This window comes from Sander vitreus, chromosome 2, assembly GCF_031162955.1.
Source record: "Sander vitreus isolate 19-12246 chromosome 2, sanVit1, whole genome shotgun sequence".
Classification (NCBI taxonomy): domain Eukaryota; kingdom Metazoa; phylum Chordata; class Actinopteri; order Perciformes; family Percidae; genus Sander; species Sander vitreus.
In genome coordinates this window covers 19,666,672-19,686,120 of record NC_135856.1, presented here as the reverse complement: position 1 = coordinate 19,686,120, position 19,449 = coordinate 19,666,672, and the positions used below count along the sequence as shown (strand labels likewise).

The 19,449-nt window shown below is 40.1% G+C and overlaps 2 protein-coding genes across 4 annotated transcripts; both read right to left on the bottom strand.

Annotated features, from left to right (window-relative positions):
- Positions 1-2,085: 2,085 nt before the first annotated feature.
- Positions 2,086-9,659, bottom strand: chrna9a (cholinergic receptor, nicotinic, alpha 9a). The gene is made up of 7 exons (XM_078260254.1): positions 9,267-9,659; positions 8,954-9,099; positions 7,202-7,356; positions 6,931-7,111; positions 4,461-4,812; positions 3,392-3,972; positions 2,086-3,276 (listed from the first exon to the last, which is right to left on the bottom strand). Exons 1-7 carry the CDS (start codon positions 9,310-9,312, stop codon positions 3,106-3,108), a joined length of 1,632 nt encoding a protein of 543 aa, XP_078116380.1. The 5' UTR covers positions 9,313-9,659; the 3' UTR covers positions 2,086-3,105.
- A 4,734-nt stretch (positions 9,660-14,393) lies between these two features.
- rhoh (ras homolog family member H) lies at positions 14,394-18,063 on the bottom strand. Of its 3 annotated transcripts, XM_078260240.1 has the most exons (3): positions 17,784-18,063; positions 16,405-16,543; positions 14,394-16,118 (listed from the first exon to the last, which is right to left on the bottom strand). In XM_078260240.1, the coding sequence occupies exon 3, from the start codon at positions 16,075-16,077 to the stop codon at positions 15,490-15,492; it is 588 nt and encodes a 195-aa protein (XP_078116366.1). In that variant the 5' UTR covers positions 16,078-16,118; positions 16,405-16,543; positions 17,784-18,063; the 3' UTR covers positions 14,394-15,489. The 3 variants fall into 3 exon arrangements, with proteins under 3 accessions (XP_078116366.1, XP_078116349.1, XP_078116358.1); XM_078260223.1 differs by having other exon boundaries at positions 14,394-16,543; positions 17,784-18,062; XM_078260232.1 differs by having other exon boundaries at positions 14,394-16,540; positions 17,784-18,062.
- Between the last annotated feature and the right edge of the window lie 1,386 nt (positions 18,064-19,449).

The window sequence follows — 19,449 nt, the reverse complement described above, 5'->3', positions numbered from 1 at the left end:
TTACTGTACGTAGCTTTCATGCCAGTGCCATTTGTTGACAAATTTGCCTTCTTGCAAAGAATTGGATCCAGAATCAGAAATGCTTTGATGCAAATTTTTTTGATTCCATTGATTCTTATTTTGAAACTGTGGCTGAAAACTGAAATACTGTAAATATTACACAAAATACATGTAAACCAAAATAAAATATATTAGAGTATAAGAAATTAAGAAAATAAAAATAAAATCTCTTACAGTAAAGTATAAACATCTATTACTGTAGAGTATAAGAAATAGCCACTACTGATACTTCTGTCTTGATGATGGGGCCACATGGCCATGATTGATAACGTGATCAATAACAGTTGCCCGAATTTCATCAGAAACCTGAGCCCTTCCAACTATACCTCCACCTCGCACTCGGACTCCTCTTCTTCAGACCCCTCTCACTCTCACTCTCACTCTCACTCTCACTCTCACTCTCACTCTCACTCTCACTCTCACTCTCACTCTCATCTGCCTTTGACCTCTTCCATCCATGTTGGCAAAGAACAACACAGACGCTGCACCTTTAAGGCCTGCAGACTGATTGCTAATTGAAGATGTGTGTGGAGTGTCAAACAGGTGCTTCAGTGATTTCATACTGATGTAGGTAGTTTCTAATAGTTAGGAACAGATGGTTTCTGTTTGGTTACCATAGCTAAAACAATGGAGTTTGGACTGCTTGAATGACATCCTTGTTAACTGTTCTGCAAAAGGGTGGGGGGAATGTGTCAATCCAATGAGAAAGGGTTAACACATTTAAAAGTGGTGTCTTCTGCTCTGCTGAGACAGTGATGATGAAAACCGAATGGATCCCAGTTTCTTTAAGCAGGTCAAAGCAAAACTGTAACAATTAAGAGTGGATTTTAAATGGATGGATGTTACAATTATTATTCTCTTTTTTTGTGACTTTATTAATTTAATCTACTGAAACTACTACATCTTAAAGCCTATTAAAAGGGTCACTTCACAGATTCTCTGTAGTTTATGTCTCTTGGTATCATTAAGCTGCAAAAAATAAATGTACCGTGTGTAAATGTACTTACATGTTTACTTTGTTATGCATGGAGTTCATTAATTCACTCACTCAGTAAGTCAGCAACTGAACCATCTATGATTATAGCATATCTGCATTCGAGAGGTGGGGGGGGGATTGAAATCTAAAGAAACTAAACCAGGTTCACTCGTCTGCCTGTTGTCCTGCTGAACTGTGTTTAGAGATTTGTGTGTGTGTGTGTGTGTGTGTGTGTGTGTGTGTGTGTGTGTGTGTGTGTGTGTGTGTCTGTGTGTGTGCATGCATGCATGTCCTCTTAATCATGGCTTATATGATTGCAATGATTATATACATTTCAGTTTTCCTTAAAATATATATCTGCCTGTTGTTATGAAGAAAGTCAGGAGCAGCTCGACTCTGGATACATGAAGAAGATCAGGAGACGTTGATGACTTACACAGAAGCATTTCAATAAATCTAAATCGAGGAGATTTAGGATTAAGCAATACGGTTTAACCACAATCTAGTGTTGTGTAGTGCCATCTCAACTCTGAGGATTTCTGCCTTTCCAATGAGTATTGAACTCATGCTGGAGGTGTAGCTGAACCTTCAATGCAAACAAATACATTATGCCGTAAACAAATATGCTTACCTAAATCATGAACCCAAACACTTCAGAACAGACTGAAAACAATGTCAGCCTGACCATACTGCAGTAGAGCCTATCCTTAGGTGTGTGGGTTTATTCAAAAGTGTCTTCCCTGTGTGTCTGGACGTTATCTAATTCCAGGGACCTTCAGAGACAGAGACACACAGGCCCAATCCTTTTCTTATCATGCAGCTGCTCAGTCTCCCTCAACTCTGAAGACCCAGAGTTGACATATGGCCTGGCCTGGTCTACAAGTGTTTCCAAATTGAACATGTTGGACTTTAACCTGTGACTTGAAACTGCCATAGGGTACTACTAGTCTCAATTTAGCGCATGAGTGTGTAAGCTGAAAATTCTACCACAATTCTAACCTCTCTGCCATTGAAGGTGCTAATGGTTTCCTGCTAATAGTGTGCATTCACACTATTGATGCTGTTTATTAGTTCATCGTTCTAAACAGATTGAGGGAAATTAATTCCTGTGTATGCAAAACCAATGATTTCACAGAAAATGTATGAAGCAATGAAAAGAGATTTTCTATGCAAAAAAAAACAGAAATGGACAGTTTTGTAAACTGTGTACATACATCATGTATAGCAAATTAGATTTGTACCATAACGCAAACTGCTGGGACAGGGAGTAAAATCATATTTAACAACAAGTTATCAAAGGTTTTATTTTTTACTGGACCAATAAGCAAAGCCTAAGTTAGACAAAAGGTGCAGCACATCCACCGTTCATGCTCTGGGGGAAGCCTTTAAGGTCCAAACATCACATTAAAAAGTTAATTAGAAAGGTAAACATTCACGCTTTCTCTTCAAGTTTCACATAGAAGTATTTCGCAATTCATGTAAACCAATTTCTTAACACCTAGACTAGAAAAACACCAAAAGGTTGTTTCATAAGTATTTAAAGGTTAATATGCTAGTGCTCTTATTCTAACGGACTCTGGAAAATAGCCTCATCTGGTTGCCTAAAACGTATTGTAAGTAATGTAATGCCTATAGCTGGATGTCAGGCTGTAAACTAATCCATAATGGAGAGGCCATGCATGTTCAAGCGAGGCCTAGATTGTCTTACCGCTCTACTGCGCCGTCACACATGCAAGCACACCTGATGTTAACTAACCGGGAGGCTTTGGTGAATTTCTGTGCTTGTGTGCATGTGTGGTTAAATGGATAATTTGTGTGCAGTGACCTTGTCCTCTTTATGTCAAAGCACAAAACAACAATGAACCTACACGACCGCCGCCCCCACACACACACACACACACACACACACACACACACACACACACACAATACAATACAATACAATAATGACACACATATAAAATAGTCTTCATTTGTTGCATTAAAGTAAAAATTAGGTGAATCATGAGGTCCATCAGTTATGGAGGATGAATGTTATGGTGGTAAAAAGATGATGAGGAAGGAGGCTGTCAGGATGCCTTGGCGATGATGAGGATGCTCATGAGGAACACCATGATGAAGAAGATCCACATGAAAAACCTATCCATCACCTTTGCAACCTTCTTCCACTCTGCTGCCTTGACACAATTAGCTTTCTGCTCGCGGAAGCAGTTGGCGATGTACTGGATGTTCTTCACCACCTGAGGAAGAGACAGATAGAAGAAACTAAAGCAAGCACTCAAAGAAACCTTAGAAGAAGAGGAGTAATCAGATAAATGGGTAAAGTGAGTAAATGGAGATGCTGTGGTGATGCACCTGTTTATGTTGGAGGCAGGGGCAGCAGCCGGGGCAGGCTGGGACTTGAAGTTTCTCTGTGGGATAGAGGACCTGATCCTTCAGCCCTCCGTTCAGGTGCTTGAGGTTTTGTGGATGGTGGGGGGCCTGGTAGTCCAGTTCATCCCTCCTGATGTGGGGGTAGTGCTGTCTGGGGTCTCGCTTCCCCTCGCCCCTCTCTAGTCTGGAAGCGTGGTTGTAATGGTGACGGCTATTGTTGGCGTTGCCGTTCGCCTGGCCTTTGTGATGATGCACACTGTGGCCGTTGCTGTACTTGTACGGGTCGCTGTTGTGATGGTAGTCATGGTAATGGTCATCATTGTAGCTGCACTGATCGTTCACAGATTTCTCTGGGTACAGCGGGGTCCTCTCACTCTCTGCCGTGGTGCAGTTCTCCCCCACCTCATAGACGAAGAAGATTTTGGACATGTAGTCTATGATGACCACCTTAGCCCAGTGAGGGACCGGCTTGGCCTCAGAACCACAGAAATGAATGTTCATGATAAAGATGGTGAGAGAGGTGGAGGCCGTGATCATAGTCATTGTGGCTATGTAATACTTCCCTAGAGGAGAGGACAAAGGACAGGACAGATTTATGAAGAAGAAAGGCAACGCATACATAGCAGCCCTAATGTGTAGACTACGAGACTGAACATTCACTTCATCAGCAATGATCTGGAAAGACATGTCATGGAAATCTGTTGTCCTAGATACATCTTTAAACAGACATATCAACCTATTTAACAGCCTATTTAGTCTACAAATTGCATTATTGAGTTGTATATGGATGCCCATTCCTGCCAGGAAAATGGATGAAAAGTAATTCATAATAAATATACTCATGGTAAGTCAACATTATGGACATGATAAGTCAAACATTTGCCTTGCTTAGTCAAAATTGAGTCAAACATATGAGACACTATCTCATAATGTGGACTTACTATAAATATTGTTGTCTTTATAAACCATAATGTTTCATCCATTGTATTATTATATAGTTTAAATAGTTCAATAATGAGGCAAAACTAAATGCAGAGAGAATAATTCCAACCTATATAGGGCATGCTCTCTGCAGGAGGCATGCTCTCAGCCACCAACAACTGGAACACAGTGAGCGCCAGCAGCACTGTGACACCGAGGGAAACCTTCTCCCCTGAGTCGGCCGGCAAGTAGAAGCCTAGCGGTGCCAGGAACGAGATGAGGAAGCAGGGCAGGAGCAAGTTGAAGATGTAGAAAGAGGAGCGGCGCTTCAGGAGCAGGGTATAGGTGATTTCAGTGTAAGGGTCGGAGCAGCAGCCGTACATCATGACGTTTCTAACTGCCGGCATGCCGTGACACTCCCACTCTACGTTCTCCACAAAGTCGGACAGGTCCCCACTGTCCATTCCCAAACTGATGTCCACCTGTGTAGAGGACACACATTGTGGGTATCAACACGTGCAAATATGCTAATGACATGTGGATGCAGAAACTAACAACCAGATTTCCCCACATATAGTTTAAAAACAAGAAGTTATTCACTTTTTATTCATGAACTGAGGCCAATAACAGGTAATAAGCAAGATGGTGGGACATAACCCGTAGCCTATGTCTTTTTTTCCCCAGGATGGCGAAGTCATGACCCGCCCTACTCTCCCTCTGATTGGTTTGGTTGGTTAGGTTTGGGCATAAGGAGTGAGGTTAGGCTAAAAATACCAGGGTTAGCCAATCAGAAGCAGAGTAGTGTGGGTCATGCCTTCACCACCGTAGTTAAAAAATATTGCGACCTGTACTGATTACCAGGGCTAAGCGATAGATAGATAAACAGATAGTGTTCAAACTATACCGTGGCTTTTGGGGGAGCCCACTTTCTTTTTTTTCACCAGGGGGGGCGTGCGCTTAGAAAGATACATAACAGCTACAAGTGTGCACTATACAGGATTTACCCTATTATACTTTATCGACAGGAATTGATAGGTCAAACAGCCACCCACAAAAAGTCTATAAACAAAGCATCAGGCTGTCTTTGAGATTTCACATGAACAACGGTTAAAGTTACTCAGGCTACCGAAGAATAATTTAATTCCTCCGTTCAATTAGGCCTAAGCGACACACCCCAAGCCTCCATCCCGTTTTGCAGCGTGTTAGCATTTGAACAAAGTGCTGTGTGTCCACAGTGTGTGCAGACTGTAGTTACAGTTTTGCCTGAGGCCTTTCAGAGGAGCAACACTAGTTTGTGAGCTCCCTGCAGGGGAAACGCTCTCTAACATGTTCTGTTTGAGCTTCAACTTTACTCTGCAAATAAAAGTGTATTGGGAGTTGCACTTGGAATTGCCTCCAGCCTGAAAATAAACAACAAGAACTTTGCTATTAAAATGGGAAAAGGTGAAATGAAAAACGTGCAGCTGTTACTTGCATATATTCTGAATAAAACCAAAGGATGCAGCCAATGGCCAAGTGTGACTTTGCTCAAGATGCAAAGGCGTTATACTGTCAGCTATTCCATCAATAGATAATCTCTCTCAAGGGTTAAAGACGACACAAGTGTTAACAAACAGCCATGTATATCAGCTCTTCCAGTTTCTCCACTGCTGGTTGTTCCAACTTAACGGGAGAGAGGAGCAAGAGGGGTTATGATCGTGACCAGCCTCTGACGAACTGTTACCACCACCATCTTCAGCCAGAGAGGACATTATTTCTTCAGCTTCTTGCGTTGTCACCCCGGAGGGAGGTGTGCCAACAGGGCTTGCAGCAGGTGAATCGGTCGTGCTATTAATGTCGCAGCGCCACCACGTCTTGATGCTCATGACAAGAATAGCATATATAGTATAGTTATCTTTATTGATGTGAATTAGGTTTGCATGACTGAATGATATTTTTGCAATAGGGTGGTGATGACGCAGTGGATATGACACATGCCTTTGGTGTGGGAGACCAGGGTTTGATTCCCACTACGATACATCAACCAATGTGTCCCTGAGCAAGACACTTAACCCCTAGTTGCTCCAGAGGCGTGTGACCTCTGACATATATAGAATTGAAAGTCACTTTGGATAAAAGCGTCAGCTGAATGACATGTAATGAAATCATCCACGATGATCACATTACACAAAACTGAAATAGCATGTCAAAATGACACACTGTTAATATTTTTAGAGACCCCCCCAAAATTTCACAAATCACGTTTTCAGGGGAGCCCATGTCTTATTAAGGGGAGCCGAGCTCCCCAGCTCCCCCGTAGTCCTGCAATAACTGATTTTTTGGTCACCTGAGGGCAGCATAAACAAATTGTGAACACAAAATTAACATATCATCACCTTTGAAGCTACATTTGAAAATCCTGAGTGTGGGCAGAATATCACTTTTAGGGGGGTGTTCCTCTCAAGAGCAGTCACGATTGAGTTGATTCATCAGACTTAAGCATTTACAGCCTTCTAAATAATAGACAGTCTTAAACCCAGAATATTAACTGATTCATATAACTATATAGAAGGTGTGATCCCTGTCTCATTCACCCCTGTCACCCTCCTTCTTAAACACACCTGGTTGCCATTGTAGGTCCAGGAGCCGAAGGTGAGTTTGCATTGCTGCCAGTCGAAGGGGAAGTAGGAGACATCCACCACACACGTGCTCTTTGTGATGGCTGGAGAGTCCCAGACAATCTCTCCGTTATACCGCAGCTTCACATTAGTGCTGGATGCACCTGAAGAGTCCTCATCTGCCCTACACAGACATACAGAGGAAAGGACACACCAGTCAGATACACACACTGCTGCATTATAGGTGCACTGCAAGCTGTCTCTTGTTACTGACTTGTTATAGAGGACAATGTCCGGCTTCCAAACCAGGTCGCTGGGGATGTTGATCATCTCAAGGTCGTCATAGTCCTCCTTGTTCCACTTCAGGTAGGCGTCATGCCAGACCAGCCTGATCCACAGGTATGTGGTTAACACCTGGTTCCTCTCATCCTACACACACACACAAAGACATTGAAAAAGAGAGATAGGTAACATCAAGTTCCTGAATAACTAATTCTGACAGACTGAGAGATTCAAATTCAGACTGGATGCAGCCCATTCTTTTATTTATTTTTTGGGGCATTTTAGGCCTTATTTTCACAGGACGGATGAAGACATGAAAGGGGAGAGAGAGGGAATGACATGCAGCAAAGGGCCGCCGGTCGGAGTCAAACCTGTGGCCACCGCGTCGAGGAGTAAACCTCTATATGTGTGCTCCTGCTCTACCAACTGAGCTTACCCAGCCACTAGCCCATTCTTTTTACTCCAGTATAATGCTATTCAGTGCTGGCCTCTGGTGGTCTCTACAGGAACAGAAGACTGAAGGCAGCACTTTGTACAGTGTGAGAGCCAAACATTTGTTCTGTATCTTAGTCTCGCTTGTCCAGACCCTCCTTCAGCGCGCTTTGGACATAGCATTCAGGGATGGGAGGAAAACGTGCTCTGGTTTAATGGCATTTCTTTAAACTAATCAGAATCGTCATGGGCGGTGCTAAACTGCGCACAGAGCCGCTGCAAAATAGTCGTGCGAGAGAAAACTCAGATTGGACAGATAGTCTAGCTAGCTGTCTCAATTTACCCTGCAGAGATCTGAGGAGCAGTCAACAATAGTCCTCATAAATCCACTACAAAAAAAGTGGAAGAAAACGGAAAATACATGCATCCAGCGGAATTTCCTGCAATTTCTTTTTTTTTTTTAATCTTTCTTCGCAAGTCCCATACTTTATGAAAGTGCAGTACTGAAATGCTGGAATACTCTTTTAAGCCTTGGTTGCATTGGCCATACAGTAGAACTCTAATTTAGCTCTAACTAACTTAATATAGAACTTAATTTATATTCCTTGTCAACGTGGTTTTGTCAGTCTCTGCATACCTTTGATACTAGAAAACGTGACCTAATAATTCTTAATTCTTGTTTTTACTCTCATTCTAATGTCTATTCCGTATTTCAGCACAGACAGTGTATGCCACCACAAAAGACAAAGGCGCTGATCATATTGTTGAAGTTTCAGTTGGTGAAAATGAATGTTTATTTATATTTCATGTATTTAATTTCTGTGTGTATATATTGAGAAGTAAATCTAATTTTATAAAGAAAAGAGTATGCCACCCTGCATTTTACTTCACGTATTGTATGAGCATGTGGCAAATAAAACCTTTGGATTTTTAATCTTTAAATCCTGAATCTGTGACAGTTTGAAGTCAGCCATAAACAACAACAGATTTTGATCTCTGTTTTCCTATAACCACCTTAATCATTTGGCAGTTAGAGATGTATCCTCTTAAAGTCTGAAGCAGCCACAGGTAAACCCAGCTTTATATGTTGTGTCTTGGATTTGTACATTTCATTCAGTGTACGTGTCCTATAGCTTAAATGAAGTGGTGGAACAAGAAGGTACAGAATATATGTGTATGTGATATTGTCAGCCAGGGTGGAACAACTTAAACACCCATCTGAAGAGATTCTTGTAAATGGTTGTATATGCATATTAATACCTCTAAATCTATGCTGAGTAATGAAACATATCTGAGTTTCCTCTCTACTAACCATATCTTTGATCTGTGATAGGGTGATCTGCAGGGAGACATTGAGGGCTTTGTCTGTTTCGTCCACTGGCCTCAAAGCATTGGAGTAGTCCTCCATCAGGTCAGCCAGAAGTTTTCGGGCATAATGACCCTGAGCACCATGGGACACTGAGGGGGCAAGAGGAGAGCAGAGGGTGGTTACAACAGCAAAGGTTACAAAAGACTAAATGTCAGGGAATTGCAGAGACAAGAGCAGAAAACAAGTCAGTGTTGGCTTCACAATATCAGTCAGATATAAAGATCAAACCATATATGATCCATCATGCAGAACTGACCTCGCACCAAAAGGCAGATCCAAACCATCAGCACTGCCTTCCTCATTTTCAACCAGTCACAAGCGGAGGGATCAATTATTCAGCAAAGCAGTCGCTGAAAAAGCCTGGATCCAAATCCAGAGCATCACTCTATTCTGATCTCCATTCTCCCCTGCTGACGCTGAGCAAGACCATAGAAAATTCTTAAAATGTTACATCCTGTAAGAAGCTCTGAATGCTTCGGTAGTTGTTAGTCGCAGTTTGCCTCTCTGCCGCTGTCTCTCTGTGTGTGATCGTTGCTCTGGAACAGGACCTGGGGCTATCACACACACACACACACACACACACACACACACACACACACACACACACACACACACACACAAACACAGGTACACTGCAGTATCACATTGCTCACAGGCACTGGGTGAAATATGATGCCTGCAGCCCTATCCACTTGTGTACATGACCACAAGCTGTACCACACACACACACTTTCTTACCTATCTCAGGTCATTCAAGATGAACACACACATGTCATGACACATGTCATACACGTTACATGGCAATGAACTTCACACAGATCAAGGATCAGGTTTCATTTGGCCAGCAGTCGTGACATCTTTAAGGTTTAACGTACATTTATTTATTTATTTATTTAACTATTGTTAAATACTGCTGTTTATCATGCATTGTTTTGATGTTTTGATGGACTTACAAGCCAGTGGAAAAACAATCCACTCGTCACTTTTACCACTTGGTTACTTTAAGATACAAAATTGTTGTATTGTTGTGGATGTTGTGTGTAGTTGTGTATGGGTGTTTAGTTGTAATTGTATAGTATCTATCTATCGATATAGTGAACGTTATATATTCACTATAAATATATATATTCAATATATTCACGTTATATATATATATGCCTGTAGGTTCTTTTATATATTGTCCTCAAACGTCACAGACATCACAGAGGTTAGTTAGAGAAGAACAGTAGATCAGTAAAACAAAAGGTTTCTGGTTAAATTATCTTCCCCCAAAAAGGAGACAAGCTGCTGGTTGAGAGTTGGTAGATTGTGTAAATGTAAATGTGATGAAGGGCGTTACTGAAAGATGGCAAAAATACTTGCAAAACTTAGCCTTAAAATTATAAAATATAAAATAATAATAATATAAAATATAGCCTTTATGCAGCAAGCCTTTTTTTCCTACAATGTCCAAAAATGCTGCACATTAGTTCAGGTTTTAGAATATATAGTATTTATACAAAATGTAGATAAATCACTTTTTATTATATATTGAACTATACATGGACATGTGGATAAATATTCAGAGGCTGGAGAAATCACTCTTGTAGACACTAGTCTAAAGCAAGAGTATTAATTTGGGTGTGATGACTATATTTATAATATTCAGAATATATCTTTAATATGAGAACCACCAAGGACAAATTTTTTTCAAAACATCTTTATGTTTTTTATTTAAATATACATTTGAATTTGTGCTGCAATTAACCCACTTCAAAAGAAGCAGACAGGGTCCTTTTGCAAAAACTTTTGCAGCAAACAACATCAGTAAGAATTGTTACTGACATTGTTCTACGCTGTTATTCTGCAGAGTACTGCACACGGTGATGTGTTAATGTGTCACTGAGTTTCTGTGGTACTGAGCTAGCATAGGACAGGTGTTTCCTGTGTGTGTGTGTGTGTGTGTGTGTGTGTGTGTGTGTGTGTGTGTGTGTGTGTGTGTGTGTGTGTGTGTGTGTGTGTGTGTTTGAGAGACAGACAGACAGACAAGCAGGCAGATAGATAAGGAGTAAATGTGTTTTGTATGCTGAGCAAAAGTATAATATAATGCATGCACTGTACAAAAAGAAGAGGCACTGTGAGCTTGTAAATGAGAGTGATGGCGTACATCAGGGGTGTGTGCGTCTGTGTTTTTTCAGTAAATTGGGGAGAGAGTGGGGCAGAAGACAGTGGGGGCACTTCAGAGGGTAAGAGAACGACAGAAAGGTAGAGACACAGAGAACAACAGAAAAAGAAAAACGCAGTCGTGTAGTAACAGCTAAGGAAGTGTGTGTGTATGCAGTAATACAGCAATGTCTAGTGAACAATGCTCGTTTGCAGTCGTAGAAGTCATTTTATACAGTATAAAGTAAGTTGTGTGGTTGACTTGATTAAGTCTGCTGACATTCTATATTTTCCTTATAGTTAACAAATCACATTAGAAAACAAAAGCAATAATGCACCGATCCTACTAACAACTATTCTATGTAGCTAAAGCCTGATATATTTTACTTTATGACAAATAGTACAAGGTTGCATACAACTGAGCAGGGGGTTAAGAAGTATAGTAGTAGAATACTACCAGTGTAGAAATAAGGGTAACAGGTAAAAGTCCTGCATTTAAAATGTTATTTACGTAAAAGTACATACCTATTGCAATCAAAATACACTTAAAGTACCAAAAGTAAAAGCACTCATTATGCGGAATGGCTCATTTCAGAAAATGTGAATTATATTATTGGATTAAAATTATTGATGCATTAATATGTTCATCATTTTTAAGTTGGGGGGAATTTTAATTACTTTATATACTGCTGGGTAGCTTGTGAAACTCCCCCCAGGGATCAATAACGTTTTATGATTCTATTTTGTATTGTTAATCTTACCTTATCTTAAGTACCTTACTTACAGTAGTTGAGTAAATGTACTCAATTACCTTCCACCCCTGCAACTGAGAATTAGCTGCTAAGAATGAGCTGATTTATAGTCAGAAAAAGCACAGCTGTAGCAGATTAATGATGGCTCTGTTTCATTTAGGTTTAGCACTAAACCATGTCAATGAGTACAATACCAGAATCCTGGAACAACACCTAAATGAAATGAGGACATTACTAATGTTATTAGTTACTGTACACATGTGCACCTCTGCTATGACATGTCAAAATGTCTGCTGTGAAAGAGGCTCATTTATCAGCACATTGGATAACCCATCAGAGGCCCTTGAGAAGTATGTCAGAATATGTGTGTGTGTGTGTGTGTGTGTGTGTGTGTGTGTGTGTGTGTGTGTGTGTGTGTGTGTGTGTGTGTGTGTGTGTGTGTGTGTGTGTGTGAGGATGAGGCATTGCGGTAGTTGTGGGAGAAGAGAGCACAATGAGAGATGAAAGATCTGGCCACAGCAGGCAGTCAAACATGTTAAACTCAAAGCGTTTTCTCTTTGTCACTTTGTCAAAACTACAAACATGCAGACAGTATTCAAACAAATACTACATTTTGAGTATAAATATAATAATGGATTATATGTAGTAAACTCAGTAGGAGAGCTGTTTTGTGAATGAATCTGACCATACTCGGGGTGTCTGTGTCAGATGTTTAGTGTCCTAAACAACTTGTAAAAAGACAATACTAATTTGAGGTTTATGGTAGTAAAATAATAATAAGTACTATGATATATATATATATATATATATATATATATATATATTTTATATATATATATATAATTTCCAATATTAAATGGTTCATCAGACGTTTTGGTATTTTGTCATACTATGTCAAGTAAGAGAGACTTTCATAAAGTACATACCATGTTCATGTGGACTGTCCTGTGCATTTGTTATCTACATGACTCTGTATGATGAGTGTGAATGTATGGTTATGTATTTAAGCACATAAGTAAGTGTGTGCACATGGACTGAATGAGTAAATGTGTGTGAGAACTGAGTAACTTAGAGTCGCTGTGTGTGTTTGACTTTACAATGTGTGTTGGGATGTGGTTAAGGGTTTTCAGCGTATCCTTGAAAAGCCTGTATTGTATCTCTCATCCTCAGCAGCTATGAACACCACATTAGACAGAGAAATGTAGAGAAAGAGCGGGAAAGAAGCCTGGGGGGGGGAGGGGAGGAACAGCTTTTCTGTGCTTTTTCCTGGTTGTTTGCTGTTCCTGATTGTCTTTTTTGTGCTTTCATTATCATTCAGTTACAATAAATCTTTTAACACAGCCTTCATTTTCTCATATCATCCTCTCATGTCCATATTCAAACTTCCAGACACACACATAGAGACCTACACAATATGTCACATTTATGGACATAAAACGTATTCTGTACCTACTTATATACACAAGACTGCACTGGTGTGTATTAGGTTCGAAGGATAAACCATCCATCAAACTTAACTAGGAGAGATACAAAGATTTAAAGTCACACGTGGGATCTATTACCTTACGTCTCCATCTCTTCTCTGTTGTGGGTCAGGCCAGGTGCGTTGTGTGTGTATGTTAGCTATGCATTGTCACACTAGCTATGTGTTGTTCTCTTTGACTAAGCTGTCTCTCGCAATCTTTGTTACTTTTTCATTCTATTTATTAAGTATGCAACTCTTCCATTATTTTCATGTCTTGTCACTCAATTAAGCATTTATAAATACTGTAATAAAGACACACAGCACGTATGTCTGACAGCATTGTTTGTTGGCTTCGTAAACAAAATTGTTTGACCTACTCATCATTCAACAAATATCCTTTGATAATCTGGTCAGAGTCAAAGATGTGATACCACTCCAAAAAGAAAAAATCGCAATTTAAATCATACATTGTAAAAATGTACAAATTATATTATTTGTATATGAATCTAATATAATGTGAATTGTAATACAGATTTCATAAATAGGTTTGGCAAACGGTAGTGAAATACTCCACAGTGTATGTGTTTTGATATGACATATACGGGATACAAAAGATGTAATATAAGTAGGTACATCACACATTTAATACTCTATGAAATCTGTCTGGAAGTGGCCAAAATAATACAAGATACAAAACAAAACACCTACAAAGTGTATGCATCATACCTTTTATATGATTCTTATGGAGTTTATTTGGGTTCAGACAAAGTGTAAGTCAAGAAAGGCAGAAAAGGGAACTTTCATAATAAATGCACACTTATTTTCAAATCCAATGCAAACTCCCTCAAAAAGATAGAAAGGGAAACCAAGGGGAGATAACACAGCCATCATTAGGGAAAATGACTGGGTTGGGGTTGGGGTAACCCTAACCCAATATTTCAAACACTTGTAGATTATTTCCCAGTGTTTTTTTTTTCTCAATGGGTAAAACTGTATAGATATAAATTAAACAATACTCTGTCAATGTGATGAATCCTTAGTTTTAATGTATGGACAACAGGGACAGTTTGCACGATACATAGTAGCAGGTCATGTCTTCAAATGTTTCTTATAGTTTTCTAAAAGGAGGTATGCAGTTAAATAAAATAAAAATACAATTTAAAAAGAATCCACAAAATCTGCTAACATGTGGCATATAGTTTCAATAAAACGTGTGAACATTTCAGACAATGTTTATGTATCATGTCCCTTTATTGTAGAATTTAAAAAAAGTTTCAATCCTCTACTAATATTAAATTATTAAACAAACTTCTCAATTATATTTTGTTTATATCAAAACAAACTTTTTATGTATATGTTTTATGTTTTTTTCAATGATTGATGTGTGTTGACTGTCATGCATAAGTCAAATTTAATTTCAATGCAACCGATGTCTGCGTATACATTTCAAACAATAAAAACACAGGTATCTTATAAATAGATTTGAAAGCTATATAGCATATAAAATGCATGTATAACCGAGAGAAACATATAGCCTGCTTCGACCTATTGACAGTTTATTTCCTGTTCAAGTCTAAGGAAATGTAATCCTCTCTGAAGAAATAATAGAGTTTATTTAGAGCCCGATGCAGCACAAATGGACCTGCTCTCTGAGCTAACACCCACATGTCCTTATTCTGAAGAGTTTATGTCAGCTGTGTCAATATTAAAGCTTCAAATGCTTTAATTAAAGTAAGCCTTTCACAGCAAAAGTTCTTTATGGAGTATTTCTGAAATTCTCCAATGCTCCATCTAAAACACCTCCATGTGGTTTAATTCACAAGCAGATCAGAAGAATCAAAGATTAACTCTTTTCTTCACATCTCTCACTGGATCACACAACTTTCACCAGTTTACATTTGCATGACTAAATCAAAGTATTCTTTTTTTTTTTAGTTTGAGTTTAGTGGAGTCTTTTGGGGCCGGCAGGACACACGGTTAGCAAAAAGGACCCTATGTATATAAGGAGAAATACAGCTTTTGGTTCTAGTACCTCTACAGGCCCTTTCTGAGTTTGAACAGCACACTTGAAATAGTCTTCTCATGAAGGCTCAGGTGCCCACCAAGTCTAAGGTCAAAGGTCAAAAGACCTTGCACTGGTTAATGCTGAACATCCGTCTCCTGGCCTGTTTCCTGGCCTGGTTTACGGCCGTCCGCACTGCATGCTCAAACACCTGTTGCACGCCACGGTTGCTTAAGGAGGAGCACTCCAGGTAGCCTTTAGCGTGGACTTCATGAGCCACACGTCTCCCCTCCACCGCTGAGATGCAGCTGGCCCGATGCACCCCCATCTCCCGCAGATCCGTCTGGGTGGCCACAACCAGCACTGGCACCTTGGGCAAGTTCTCTCGAATCTCAGCCATCCACTTATGCCGAACGCTGGCCAGCGAGTTAGGGTTGGCCACAGAGTAGCAGACGAGGACGACGTCGGCCTGCTGGTAGGATCTCGGTCGGATTTGTCTAAAATTGTCATTGCCTGCCGTGTCCCACAGCCCCAAGCTGATCTGAACACCGTCCATATACACCTCCACCCCTGTGTTCTCAAACACTGTGGGCTTGTACGTGTCCGGGAAAGTCTCTGAGGTGAAGCGGACCAGCAGCGCCGTCTTGCCCACCGCACTGTCCCCGACCAGGACACACTTCACCGACATCTCTTCCAGGCCGTCCATAGTTGCCTCCGACAGTCTCACTCCTCTAGATTTTGGTGGTTCTATGGGGGGAAAAAAGTATTTCTCTGGAACTTAAAGAGGAACAGAATTCACAAGGTAGTCAAAGTCGGCGATCACTCATCTGTGTGTGTTGTACTCCCGTGTTCAGGAGGTAGTTTTAATAGCAGGTGATTCGTAGCCCTGCCTTGTGGTATCTCCACGCCTAGAGATGCCAGTGGTCATTCAGCTTGTTGAACTGACCTATAACATCTCTCATATGGAGAGGTTTTTGTACAGTCAGCAGTTCTCCAGCAGTGAGCTACATACACGCTTCACATAACGTCTTACTCAGTTCTTCAGGCCCTCTCGGCTCATCTCACTTCTGCTCGGTCTCTGCAGCGTGGTCAGGTGTTGGTACTTCTCTCTAATGATGGCCGTCATTCTGTCCAAACAGATCGAACCTCTCAGATTTGAAGAGGGAAATCTACTGAGGAAGAGAGGATACGTTACAAACACAAGGTATCTGTAAGCACTCTGTTGTCTTACTTTTAAAAGACAGAAACGTAATTGCTTTAGCAAATTGTTCATTTAACTGAAACCATGTTCCTCCAGACAGTGGACAGATTCTTCTTATACAAAATGCGGCCTACCGTAGAAAATGACAGCAGCGTGGCTCTTAATAAAATGTTTTGCATGACAAATACGAAATATCTGCTTCAACAATATCGAAGTAGTCAACTGCTGAGTCCTGCATGTGGCAGATGACATCTACTTTTCTTTTCGTAACAGACATTTTAAATTCACAGAGAGAGGTTGAAGTGTAAAGCATTACATACTGTATATAACAAAGTATACGGAAGTAAAGATTTGTGCTTGGGTGTGACCTATAATTCACAGCTTGATCCTGAAGACTTTAACAGGGGCTCATTAACACTATGTTTGCTGTATTATCAGACACATACTGTACATATGACAGGTCTGTCTCCATTAACTCCAATGTAGCTCCATGATAACCAATCATGATTCTGCCGTTTTCCTCATAAACGATAATCTGATAATGGAAGAGGATTGTATCTGTTTGTTATTGTTTGATATAGTGATAGATATAAATCTTGATGGTTCTTTTGTTCACGATCAACAAAATACTGCTGGTGGTTTCTTATGACTTCTCTGACGCATTACATTCACAATTTGACAATTGTATTATAGAGGCAGAAGTAATAAGTCATAACCTCAAAACCACCTGCCATGACACATACACATAGATGGAAAGACCTCCATCACGTAAATGGGACACTTTAATCAGTGTTTTTCCACAATTCAACAGTCTAAATTATCTCTCAAGAAGAACTCTTAGTTTTAAACTCTCAGTCTACTCTTGGAGCAAGAAGTAGGCTATTAAATAGATAAAGTAAGAAAACATGGATCAAACCCTCAGTGTTCTTACTTTATGTAGGCTAACATGCTTTTATTTTATTTTATATATATATATATATATATATAATAAAAATGTATTTTATACATTCATAATTCTCTTTTTGTTCTAGTGAGAGAGTGAACACACCAGAATACATTTAAAGTTGTAATGTTTAAACGTTAAAAGTTTAGGTTTGTGCCCACATTATGGATTCTTAATAACATTTCCAAATAGATGAGAATAGCATAGAATATCGTAGGATAGAAACCTCAGCATCATTGTGTATCAAGACAAAGGAAAAGACAATTACCTTTCTTGTCAGTCTTCTCAATCTTTAACGGGCGGATGCAGGCTGCCACTTTTGAAGACTTCACAGCGCGGAGCAAAAACACAAAACTACAAAAACGGTTTGTTATTAATTACAATCTGCCGATCCCCATAGGCCTACCCTAAAACGCCATTGCTATACTATGAATTGATTAGAGACGAAACGAGACATAGATTCGAAATATGTTGGCACCTGTCTGACAACGCCGAGGTCGGTATAAACAGAGGAGGGAAGTGAGAAAGTATGAGAGAAAAGAAAAGTAAAACACATCCGCTAGTTGGAGTGGAGGTGCGACTCGTCTGCTCGCCTCCCCCACAGCAGCTGTGTTAAAATGGGTTTTTTTCTTCTTTTGTGCATTTGTACCATTTCATTTGGCATTTCACAAAGCAGCAAAGCTTACAGCTGGCACACATCAAATAAACAGATTTGTTTAGGCCTAGGCCACGTGTTGCCGTGATCACACGTACGCCGGTGATTTAACGTTACTGTGGTAAACAAAGGACACATTGTAGCCTAAACTCCGGTCTGTAATCAAAAGAAAACCACCTACACCTCAAGATACGATGCTCTGTAACGTTATCTCTTATTGAATTGATAAAGAAGGACTCGCCGAATTTACACATCATAGTCTAGTAACCTGCCTACGTGTTTAAAAAAAAAAGGTTGTATTAAGTATTTTTTGGCTCCAGAGGGAGCTGCAAGCGAAATCTGATAAATTGCCTCAGGTGATGTCACTAGAGTCAGCAGTGGTTGGGTCTGAAAATTACAAGTTTGAAAATAAAACAAAATCTGTTACCATTCATGATCTGCTACCATTCAAATGAGTAAATGTCAGGCTATGCCATGAACTACAGCTGAAGATCTTTGCCCGAACCAGACGGTTCCGTCTTAATTTCTATCATTTTACATGGACTCGGGCTTGCACTCCGGGTTGCGTGGTAAATGCGCGGTCAGGTCATGCGTTTCGATTAGTGCAAAAATGGACGCTGAGGAGGTGAAATGGAGGCTGGCCTCTGGAGGACTTATTTTATTTCTTTGTTTCAACTTCCAAGTGGCCTATAGCCTACATTAGTCATGAATAAATTATGTTAAAAAATTTATAAATGACTCATTCTTGACAAAAGGCAAAAGAACTGTTTGCGTGCGCACATTTGAATTATGTTGGTTTCTGGGTTTTAAAAAGCTGTCAATCAAAATGTACTTGTCAGGCTCGGGCCGAATTCTGTCGGGCTCGGGCCTTGTCGGGCCGAACTTTTAAGGCCCGATTACAGCGCTACCATGAACACATTTTTAAAATTTTGAAACGTGTACTAATTTGTGTTTTTACCCTCCACTACATCCCTGGTACATTGATTTAGTCATCTCTATATCTACAGTCTTTCCCAGGAGTCCAACCCTCTCAAGTCCAATATCAAAAAAATACAAATGGGATGTCAGATCTTTGTCCCAGTGAGAGAGCTTTGCTGTTGGATCTGGCTTTATACACAAATTGTCCATACTGTACATGTTGGGGAAGCTATGAAACAGTAGTTATCATTTGTAGTGCATGATCTCTTTGAATTGACTTGTGCAATGCATAATTGGAAATTGCATAAATGAATCTGTCCCTCTTCATCAGCATCATTACCAAGGCACAACATACATGAGG